The sequence below is a fragment of the Anabrus simplex genome, chromosome 1 (genome assembly GCF_040414725.1).
Source record: "Anabrus simplex isolate iqAnaSimp1 chromosome 1, ASM4041472v1, whole genome shotgun sequence".
In the NCBI taxonomy this organism is placed as follows: domain Eukaryota; kingdom Metazoa; phylum Arthropoda; class Insecta; order Orthoptera; family Tettigoniidae; genus Anabrus; species Anabrus simplex.
The window spans coordinates 1,329,019,315-1,329,031,660 of NC_090265.1; the positions used below are offsets into that span (position 1 = coordinate 1,329,019,315).

At 39.3% G+C, this 12,346-nt stretch overlaps 1 protein-coding gene across 1 annotated transcript in view; it reads left to right on the top strand.

Annotated features, from left to right (window-relative positions):
* LOC136858306 (FAST kinase domain-containing protein 4) overlaps positions 1-12,346 on the top strand; it is a 170,652-nt gene that overhangs the window by 26,099 nt on the left and 132,207 nt on the right. The window contains exon 3 of the mRNA XM_067137747.2: positions 3,866-4,130. Coding sequence (XP_066993848.1) covers positions 3,866-4,130 — 265 coding nt within the window. The remainder of the gene's footprint in view (positions 1-3,865; positions 4,131-12,346) is intronic.

The following is a 12,346-nucleotide window of genomic DNA, read 5'->3' on the forward strand; positions in this document are numbered from 1 at the left end:
TGGCGCAGGGACATGTGGCACATCCGAGGGGTCCAGGCGCAGCCCGAGTGACGTCAGCAAGCGAGGATCGGCGCATCCGCCGCCAAGCGGTGGCAGCCCCGCACGCTACGTCAACCGCCATTCTTCAGCATGTGCAAGACACCCTGGCTGTTCTAATATCGACCAGAACAATTTCCCGTCGATTGGTTGAAGGAGGCCTGCACTCCCGGCGTCCGCTCAGAAGACTACCATTGACTCCACAGCATAGACGTGCACGCCTGGCATGGTGCCGGGCTAGAGCGACTTGGATGAGGGAATGGCGGAACGTTGTGTTCTCCGATGAGTCACGCTTCTGTTCTGTCAGTGATAGTCACCGCAGACGAGTGTGGCGTCGGCGTGGAGAAAGGTCAAATCCGGCAGTAACTGTGGAGCGCCCTACCCCTAGACAACGCGGCATCATGGTTTGGGGCGCTATTGCGTATGATTCCACGTCACCTCTAGTGCGTGTTCAAGGCACGTTAAATGCCCACCGCTACGTGCAGCGTGTGCTGCGGCCGGTGGCACTCCCGTACCTTCAGGGGCTGCCCAATGCTCTGTTTCAGCAGGATAATGCCCGCCCACACACTGCTCGCATCTCCCAACAGGCTCTACGAGGTGTACAGATGCTTCCGTGGCCAGCGTACTCTCCGGATCTCTCACCAATCGAACACGTGTGGGATCTCATTGGGCGCCGTTTGCAAACTCTGCCCCAGCCTCGTACGGACGACCAACTGTGGCAAATGGTTGACAGAGAATGGAGAACCATCCCTCAGAACACCATCCGCACTCTTATTGACTCTGTACCTCGACGTGTTTCTGCGTGCATCGCAGCTCGCGGTGGTCCTACATCCTACTGTGTCGATGCCGTGCGCATTGTGTAACCTGCATATCGGTTTGAAATAAACATCAATTATTCGTCCGTGCCGTCTCTGTTTTTTCCCCAACTTTCATCCCTTTCGAACCACTCCTTCTTGGTGTTGCATTTGCTCTGTCAGTCAGTGTATTATCCTCCATAATATGTTATAGAATATTAACAAAATGTAAAGTTTGTAGAATACTATTCGTAGCTGTTATGTGCTCCCCTCCCATTTCCACTTCCTCTTCATGAATCGCACTATCTGTCTCTGGCTCTTCTTCTGCTCCATATAGCTAATACCCTGCTTTGCCACTATTTCACTTGCCTTAAATTGTAGCATTTCATGTGAAACACCATAAACATCACCACGTAAACATTTCGCCTACTGAAGCAATCCATAATTGACCTTAGAATACTTTACACTTTTCAGTCCCCAGAAAGCTTTTCTTGATTTGTTGGTGTTTTCAAGAGCAACTTTCTGTTTTTGCCAGTAACATATATTAAACTGTCACATGCAGCACAATTCCCATGTTTCTCCACAACTTGAATCACTCAAATATTAAAACTTGTCAAAAAATTTGAACACTTCTCCATGACAACAAAATTTGAACACTTCTCCATAACACACCTGTAAGCAAAGTCACACTGGAAGGCAAATTACAATATCGTAATACTCTGGACTTAATCATAATTTATGCCTCATACATACCCTGTACTGGTGTACTAAAATTGAAGCCAATTCAACAGTGACACATTCTATCTAGATATTTTGGCCAGGGCATACCATAGGATGCAGAACCCATTGCATGCAAATTTTGCAGAAATGCAAGTGATTTTTTATAATGGCTTGCACGTAGCTATGGCTAAAGCCAACCTGAACATGAATTTCTTCCTCCGTGATTCTTCGGTTTTCCGGGATAAGGCCATCAATCCGCCCTATCACATCAGGAGTACTGGCTCTGTGGGCCTGTGCTGGACGCGCATCCTCTTGCAGTGATGTGCGCCCTTCTCAGAATCTCCTATGCCACTCGTGCACACTCGTCATGGACATGCGGTGTTTGCCATACAGAGCAGACATGCGACGATGAGTTTCGCGTATTCCAGCACCCTCGGCCACCAGGAAACAAACCACACTTCTCTGCTCTTCTTTGCTTGCCTCCATTTCTACAGCAGGCCGAACACACTAGACAGTCCACGTACCAACAAAGACATAACATAACAACTGCATGCACCTGTGAGTTGTCACTCTGCAGTTCTCCTACCACATTGATGGCAGTATCAATACATAACAACAGTGTTGCCACCTTTTTGTGTGGAATGTGTGTTATGGCAGGTGTTCGGCTTTCATTTGACTGCCCCTTATGTATGAGGAGATTATTTTTCTCTTTCAGTTCCATATATAAAATTGGAGTGCATGATATACATTATTAAATACGGTATATAAGAACGAGAAATACCAAACCTAACTTACTCTCTTTTTTTTTTTTTTTTTTTTTTCATTTTTATGATATCTGAAGCCATCTCATTTTAGTTTTGACTCAGTTAATTTATAACTATTAGGTTTTTCAGTCTGCTGAAAGTAATTTTGAATAAATAAATGTACAAACTACCTGGGAAAAAATAGTAACAGTGTTATACCTGAAAAATTTAATATAATAAATTTAACTTATTACATTAAATTGTTTCTTTTTCAGATATAATTCTGTTTCCATGTTTTCTTTTTCAGGTGGTTTACAAAATTCATTTATCAAAGTTTTAGTAGACTGAAGAATCTAACAGGTTGCTTTTAACCTACATCATAGCTTTCTTAATAGATGTTGACATTACCGTATGTATTTGAAAGTGGTAGGGATATAGGATGATGATGATGATGATGATGTAAATTTGATGTCCCTTCAATTACTATTGGTCTTAAATACACCACTATGTACAATTTTGTCCTAAAAAGGTTTTCTTAATAGGTCAATGAATCTTACAAGTCACTTGAATGACAACATAATGAACTGAGATTTGTTCCCGTAACCTTCAGCATAGCAAGTAAATGCTTAATAAAATGCTTAATAATAATAATAATAATAATAATAATAATAATAATAATAATAATAATAATAATAATAATAATAATAATAATAATAATAATAATAATATTTGCTTTACATCCCACTAGCTACTTTTACAGTTTTTGGAGATGCCGGAGTTTAGTCCCACACGAGTTCTTTTGTGTGCTAGTAAATCTACCGACACGAGGCTGACTTATTTGAGCACCTTCAAGTACCACCGGACTGAGTCAGGATCGAACCTGTTAGGTTGGGGTCAGAAGGCCAGCACCTCAACCGTCTGAGCCATTTAGCCCGGCAAGTAAATGCCTTATTTGTGGTGTCTTCTGTTGTAAGGCCTATTTCCTTGAGATCCTCTCTTAAGATGTACATTTATAAGAAGATTCATTATTTTTGTCTCTAGGTATCTAGATTGAAATGTTGAATGCAATTTCATTTGTCCATTTTCTTCAAGAAGTGGACAGAAATTTAAACATCACGAAGGAATTACCTTTGGTTATCACTTCAGTGACATTGACTAATGACCAGTAGAACATTTTCAGTAACATTAAGTAATATAGCCTTGATATTTCAGTGTAGTACTAGTAGATTGTAAATTGTTTAAAACAGTGACTCCTTCAAGGTAATCAAAAAGTATTACAAGCAACTACTTAAAAGGAAAGAAATATATAGGAAGTTAGGGACATGTAACAGGTCATATTCTGGTCAGAGTGCAAAGAGGGAACAGTTGAAAGAGGAGACAAGGACAAACATGAAAACACCAAAGGACAAGGACAATCTCCACATATTCATACATTGTTTTCTTCAGATAGATTGTATATCTGCTCATTTGTTGTTCTTCAGCCTCCAACTTCCTGTTTATTTGGTAGCTATAGGCTATATACTTTTCATGACTGATGTTTGTTAACCCTGTGTCACTAAATCATTTATTCAGGTGATGACAGCACTAGCACAGAAAAAGCGTCGATCTACTCCACTTCTGCGAGCATTATCTTCGAACATCAGTAGCTCTATGAATATTCTCAACATGAAGCAAGGTGCTGATGTCCTGTATGCCATGGCTGTATTGAACTTTCCTGATGATGTGCTGCTGGAGAAGATCAGCGCTGATTTATGTCATGGTTTGGCAGACAATGATCGCCCAGCTGTTGTTGGCTCCGTACTTACCAGCCTGGGTATCATGCGCTACAAGGATGTTGGTATGTTGTAAGCTGATTACTAGCAGTGCATTACATTTCAGCTTCTATTCCCTAGTATTGACATTTGAGGGATCTGGTGAAAAAAAGAGGCACATGCCACAAAATAAGTTCACAAGAAAGAGGAGTTTGTTAGTATCTGTTGTGTAAATATGAGACAGTATATTGAAATTACTGAAACTTGTTCTTGAAAGGGACAACCTTACTCACAATTTATGAAATATTGGCTAAAATACAATCTCATGCTATACATTCAGTACACATTTTGGTGAAAAGAACAGTGAATCTGTGGCATTTGCTCATTTTGTACATGATACTTTGTTTGTAAAAGGATTAGTTTCGGGAATTCAGTACCATTTTAATTAAGATGGTGGGTATTGTAGTGGGAGTTTGTTCAAGTTTTATTGTCATTAGTACAAGAACCAGTGGGCAATGAATGGTCTGATAGAGCACTTTTGTAGTATATCCCCTCATCTATGCTTCCTAGTGTAAGGCTTTCTATACTGTTATGACATTTGAGTGAATGATAATAGAATCATTAAATAGGTAGTACAAACTATAGTAGACTCTGCAGATCCCTAAATTTTGCAGACTTTATTTCAATCATATTGACCAATGTGAAATTCTGACTCACAAGGATGATGACACGTGGTAATGAAATGGCAATCAGTTTGTTCAAAACTTCATTTTTCCAGATGATATCCACACTTCGGCTTACTTTTTTTTTTTTTCATTTTCGAAATAACATAGGTGAAAGTGTGTGTTTAATTTCATTCTGAAAAAATATAGTATCACTCCAGAGGCTTCTGTGGCAGATGTTTGTTTCCTTATTCAAACAGCGTCACCGAACCTAACCATATAGGTATCTTGAAAACATATTTCAAGCGCCCGTAGAAAAATAATAACTTCCTTGCTATAAATTTACATGGGAATAACCTTTCCAAAATTTAATCAGATGCAAGAAAATATGGTCTTCTGAAATCAGTGATGCACTCTGCCGTTTCTTGAGGTGTATCATATTCTTACTTAGTTTCAATGTATATTAAAATAAAGCCACCATTTACTTCAGCCTTTATTTCTACTTACATAACAACTGCTATCGGCCATGTTATTTACGCATTTATTACAAAAACGTGTTATCATCTTTCATTCTGAATTTTCTTTAGAGAACAGCAGTTGACGGGTATTACTAATCGACTCCGACATTGCTTTTGAATGTTGATGAGAGAGTTCGCAAGTGCATATAGTAAGAAAACGATACCAAAGATGATCACATTTTGTGGCAAACGTTTCAGTTTTCTTATTCACACAGCATCACCTAACCTAACTGAACCATATATGTACCGTTCAAACCGACACCATCCTCAAGGTCCCCGAAACAACCTTCGGACGATGGGTTTATAACCTCACACCCCTGGGAGTGAGGCCTCCAGGTGAGAAGGTTGGTAGCGTGTCCGCCCCAAAGAGGGAGTTAAAGCGAACACCATAGAGAGGGCAAAATGATCAAGCAAAAACAACAACACACAAGAATCCACCAATCAAGAGGAAAAAGCACACTTACTTTAGAAGGTGGAGGGAAGCAGAAAAAGGCCGCAGTCAGAAATTGAATAAGAAACAGTGACAGTGCATCATTGATTTAGTGAAATGAAAACCCATGATTTGTAAATACAAATGATTTTAATTTGCTTAAGAAAAATGTTTCAATAAGTTAAAAGAGAAAATTAAAATTCAGGTTGAAATTATAAGTGCTTAAATGTTATTAAAACTCTCTGGATAACTCTAGTAAACTATGGAAAAATCTTTCTCTTTTGGAATGCTCAAAAAGCAACAAGTGGAAAACCAATTAACTTAGTTAAATAAAAATGAATAGTTATTTAAATTGACATTACTATTCAGGAACAATAAAATATAAGTCAAACAGAATTGACTTTTAAAGAAAAAAAAAATAGTAAAGTGCTGACCTCAATAAGGAAATTAATGAAACAAGAAGGATTAAAGCTTACCTACATGACTGGTCGCCTACCTTAAATTGATTAAACGTAAAATCTAGAAAACTATTAGGCCTAGGTTGCAGAAAAATTCACCACTAAGGAACCTCTTTTGCATCACGGCGAGCCTGCGCAAGAGATATAATATTATCCCACCAAAACACGCGAATCCACATTTCAAAAAAACACCAAATCGGGAAAATAAATGGCAAATAAAATTTAGAATAACATTACGCTTAGAGCACATGAAAATCAAACGCATCCACGTTACTGAAGGTACAATTAAGCTGCCACGGATCGATTAAAATCCCAGTTAGTTCAACAATGCCATCAACAACACGCATGTCCGCAAGGACAAAAACCGACACCAAAATAGCCCTAAAAGGAAAAAACAAATTACAAGAGTCAGATAAAGGAGAACAGAAAACAAAAGATTAACCCGAAAACCCAACCCAAAAAGGAAATTTAGAAGGTTAACCAAAATCAAACAGAAACTTGTGCTGGCTCACTATTTACATGAAGTTCTAGAAAAATTTACCAGCTAAAATCATGAACATAAAATTAATTTTGATTATCTTTCCACACCGCTGATTTCCTTTAAGAACACTAAGATGAAGCTTCTTTGTGAACACATGGTAATGTAACAAACATGCAGTCATTACAAAAGTCAGAGATTTTTTTTTTTTGATTCGTTGTGCCCAACTGTGGAGCGCGTTTGAACTTATTTTGCACAATGTTTCTTCTTTTCTTCCCAATATCTCTTCATTTTTTCACTGTGTTCCTTTCTGCGTGTTTCTGTCCAGCCTGTATTTTTTCTTGTTGGTTTCTCTGCAAATTTATGTTTGTTTACTAAGCTTCTAAATTTCATTCTATCTTGAATGGTTTCGTCCTCAATACCCATTTCTTGTAGATCTTCATGAATTTCTGCTAACCAATTGTTGCGGATTTTCAGGGTTAGAGCTAGATTTAGAATTTTCTTTGTCAGCCTGTTGTTATCCATTCTGTGTAGGTGTCCGTAGAATTTTAGTCATCTCTTTCTGATGGTATCTGTGATTTTTTCTGTGAATTGAAAAATTTCGTGTGGTTTCTTTTTCATCCAAATTCCATTTTCGAACTTTGGTCCTAGGATTTTTCTGAGAATTTTCCTCTCTTGTTTCTCAATGCTTTTCATTTGTGACCTGCCGCCAGTGATCAGTGTTTCAGATGCATAAAGTGCCTCTGGTTTGATGACTGTATTGTAGTGTCATAATTTTATTTTTATATACATCTTTTGTTGTATCTGTTCCATGTGATTTTGTAAGCCCTTTGCAGTTTAGCAGTTCTTTGTTAGCTTCCTGATTTAACCCTGCTGGCTGAATAATTTCACCTAGATACTTGAATTTGTCTACTTGGGAAATTATTCCACATTTGGTGATTAATGGTTGATTGTCGAATCTTGATTTAGTTCCTTCCATAAACTGCGTCTTTTCAAATGAAATTTGAAGTCCGGTTTTTGCGGCTATTTCATGCAATTTTTCTGTTTAGTGGATTGCTTCTTGTCTGTTGTTCAAAAGGATCGCAAGGTCATCGGCGAAAGCTAAGCAATCAAGATGAATTTTGTCTTTAAGAAGTCTGCCAATGTTTATACCTTTAGTTTCTTTTCTCCATTCACAAACCACTTTTTCCAAAACTAAATTGAATAGTAGTGGGGATAGTCCATCTCGCTGTCGGACACCAATTCTGATTTCTCCCAAGAACGTAACTTTTGATGTTGTGTTGGTCAGAGTTTGAAATTTCTCCCAAGAACGTAACTTTTGATGTTGTGTTGGTCAGAGTTTGTTTAATCAATTCCCTCGTTTTCCTGTCGACTTGAAATTCCTCTAGTATGTTGAACAGGGTCTGCCGATCTATGGAATCATACGCCTTTTTGAAGTCAACAAAGGTGATTACTGTTTGTTTGGTTTTGCGAATCTGTAGTATGGTTTTTAGGTTTAGGATTTGTTCTGCGCAGGATCTCCCTTTTCGGAATCCAGCCTGATAATCTCCGATCAGGTGGTCTGTTTGTTTCTCTAATCTATTAAGTAGAGCTTTAGAGAAGATTTTATATACGAGTGAGAGAAGAGAAATTCCTCTGTAGTTATTAATATCTGATTTGTCTCCTTTTTTGTGAACTGGGTGAATCAATGCACATTTCCAATCCTCCAGAATTTCTTCAGAAAACAAGATGTCCTGTAAGATTTTTTGAATACTCTGGGCCAGTTTGTCACCTCCAATTTTCAACATTTCAGCGATTATTCCATCTTCTCCTGGTGCTTTGTTGTCTTTTAAATCTCTGATTATTTGTTTGACTTCTTGTAATATGGAGGGGTTCTGAATCTGGATTAGGTATTGGTTTTTCATAGGTGAATTGTTCTTTCAGAGATTCACAGTTTAAAAGGTCCATGAAATGGTTTGCTAGGAGTTCACAATTTCCCTTATTACTTGTTTCCAGGTAGCAGGTAGGGACCCTCTTCAGAGGCAGCCCTACCCAGGGAGTGGCGCCCCTGCCTATGTGAGTCCCAGAAAAAACACACTGACCCGGTGTGTAACATCTGGTATGGGTCCCAGCTCAGGGTTACGAGTGAAGACCTCAAAGGCATCTAAGGTGGACTTTGGTACGGCGGAGATGGCGGAAGCGGCATACCCGTAGCGTCTGTACTCCAGAGGAGCGGCTACGAAAGGCGTCTGTTTCCATGTTAGGGGCGGCCTAATTTTGAACCTGGCAGTAGATATAAAATGCCTTTGGGTGTGGCGAGCCCATCGTAACTATAGCCTATATGGACAAAGCAGATGTGGTGCCTCGGAAAAGGTTAGGGCGTCCCCTGCTAAAAGCGACGCGCAGCTCTTCAGGTGCTGGGGGAAATGTGAAAAATGGGCAACCAGCACCAAACTACATCAAAATTGCAACAGTTAATGTACTGACACTGACGGGAAAGACAGAACAACCGGTTGACTTCATGATAGAAAAAGATATAGTCATACTTGGACTGTGCGAGACCAAGAAGAGGGGTACAGGGGAGATCCCTCTGAGAGAAGGATACAGGCTGTATTACAGCAGAGGACCTGAAGCAAAAAATGGAGTGGCCATCATACTTAGAAGAGAAATCCAAGAATATCTGGAATATACAAAGTACCTCAGCGATAGGATGATAATGATGAGACTCCAGTTTGAAAATGGCGTGAAAGATCTATTTCAGTTGTATGCCCCACAAACTGGTTGTATAGATGAACATCTAGAGGACTTCTTAGAGGAAGTGGAGAGACGGATAGAAGATAAGGAAGTACTATTGATGGGAGATCTAAATGCACAAGTTGGAATGGAAAGACAAGGAAAGGAAGATGTTGTAGGGCCCTTTGGATATGGAAATGTAAATCCAGAAGGCGAGTTGTTGGTGGATTTTTGCATGAGGAATCAAATGATTGTTGGAAACACCTGGTTTAGGAAGAAGAATAGTCAGAAGATTACAAGGTATGGTTGGGGAGACAGACGAACAAAGACCATGATTGATTATATAATCATAGAGAAAGAACACCAGAAGAACCTTGTAGATGTAACAGCCATGCCTGAAGAAGCCTTTGGTGGAAATCATAGAGTTGTGATAGGAAAATTGAAAGTTGGAAAGATTGAAAAACCCCAGTTAAGAAGAGAGAAAAGAATTAAAGTATGGAAGTTGAAGGAGAAAAGCATACAAGAAGAATTTCAAAGGGAAATAATACCCTTGGTACCCAGGACAGAGGTGGGGAATGTTGAAGACGAATGGAAAAGATTTAAGGAAGCACTGGTTGGATGTGCAGAAAAGGTGTGTGGTAGAACATCAGGAAAGGTGAAAGACAAAGAAACACACTGGTGGAATGATAGGGTAAAGATTAAAGTGAAGGAAAAGAAAATGGCATGGAAAGCATGGAAAACATCTAAGACTGAAGAAAGTAGAAGAAAATATGTGGAGGCAAAGAATTTGGCCAAGAAAGTAGTGGAGGAAGAAAAGAGGAAAAGCTGGGCCTTATTCACACAGAAATTGAGAGATGATACGCAGGGCAGCAAGAAATTACTGTATGGTATCTTAAGAAACAAAAAGAGAGATCAAGTAAACACCAGACTTGTGAAGGATGAAGGTGGCATAATTTTAACAAAGCCAGAAGAAATAAGAAAGAGATGGAGAGAGTATTTTCAGAAGCTGCTGAACATAAGAACGGATGGCAGTCATTCAGTGGACGACCAGGAAAGGGAATTATTTGATGAAGAAATGGATAAAGAGATTACAATGAATGAAATTGAAATGGCAGTAAGAAAGATGAAGAATGGAAAAACTGCTGGAATAGATGAAATTTCAGTGGAGATGATAAAGGCAGCTGGAGCTGTAGGCCTGCAGTGGACATATCGGGTTCTCAGGAATGTCTGGGAGAATAAGGAGGTTCCTGAGGATTGGCAAAAAGGAATAATCATCCCAATTTTCAAGAAAGGTGATTAGAAAGTTTTGAAGAACTACAGGGGAATTACTCTAATATCCCATGTTGCTAAGATAATGGAAAGGATACTGGAAAGTAGAATAAGGTTGAGGGTTGAGAATCAGATACAGGAAAATCAGTTTGGTTTCAGAAGTGGAAGGTCAACAATAGAGCCCATTTTCATTATGAGACAACTAATGGAAAAGCATTGGGAGTACGGGAATGATATGGTGATGACATTCATTGATATTGAAAAGGCATATGACAGTGTCCCTAGGACAAAAGTTTGGGACAGTCTGGTGCAAAAAGGAATTGGACAGGGATTAATAAAAATGATCATGGCATTGTGTAAGGAATGTTGTAGTTGCGTACAAACACAAGTTGGCAGGACAAGTTGGTTCAAAATAACTAGTGGGCTGAGACAGGGAAGTGTTCTATCGCCAATCCTGTTTACAATAGTAATGGATGACATCATGAGAACAGCAAAAGCAGCATATGGAGGAAGAGAAATGAACATGATGTTATTTGCAGATGATATTGTGATTTGGGGAGAAGACAACAGGAAGGTTCAAGAACAGTTGAATGTGGTGAAAGGGAAGATTGAAGAATGTGGATTGAAAATAAGTGTAGAAAAGAGTAAAACTCTTGTTATGACTAGAGGGAAGAAAGAAGGGAAAGGTCAGATTAGACTTGCAGACAAGCCCCTGGAAGTAGTGGAAACGTTTAAATACCTGGGGAGTGAATTAATGGAGAATGCTCGACTGGATGCTGAGATTAGTAAAAGGATTCAAGCTGGAAGTTGTTTCTATCATAGTGTAAGAAACATGTTATCGGACAAAGATGTGCCAATGGAAGCAAAGGATACTATGTACAAGATGTATTACGTACCCATAACAACTTATGGAGCAGAAACTTGGACAATGACAAAGAAGGATGAGAGTCGAATACAGGCAGCCGAAATGAAATTCTTGAGGAGTATGATACAGAAGAGTAGAAGAGACAAAATAAAGAAGGAGAAAATCCAGGAAGAAATTGGAGTGGAAAAAATGAAAGAGAAGAGAAGAGCCGACTAAGATGGTTTGGGCACATAAAGCGAATGAGCGACGAAAGAATGCCAAAAAAGATGATGGAAATGCAAATCCAAGGAAGGAGAGGCCGTGTACGACCACGATTGAGATGGAAGGATACCATCCAACGCAGCATTATAGATAGGAACCTGGACTGGGACACAGTGTTGGAGGAGGAGTGGTGGAAAGATCGAAGAAAGTGGAGAGGAACCATATTTGCCCCTACCCGGCTACAGCTGGATAAAGGGAAATGATGATGATGATGATGACTTGTTTCCAAAGTCCCATCTGTACGTTTGAAATAGAGACTAGGTGCCTGGTAATTGGATAATTCTTCTCTGAATGTTCTGTAGAAATTCCGTGTATTGTTTTTCATGAAATCTTCTTCGATTTCTGCCAGTCTGTTTTGATCATATTTTCGTTTTTCAGATCTGATGATTTTTGAGGTTTGTTTCTGTGTTTTGAAGAATTCATCATGATTTTGATCAGTTTTATGGGAACTCCAGTGTAGCCAGGACCTAATTCTGACTTCTATGGCCTTGTCACAGGTGTCATTCCACCACCTCTGTTTGCGTTTCCTTGGGGGGTTGCTGATGATTTGTGAAGCTTTCAAGAATGTGTCCTTGAGTTCTAGCCAGTTTGAAGGAGCGTCGTTGGAGATCTTCGCAAGGAAATTGTCTGAGTTCTGTCTCAGAAATTC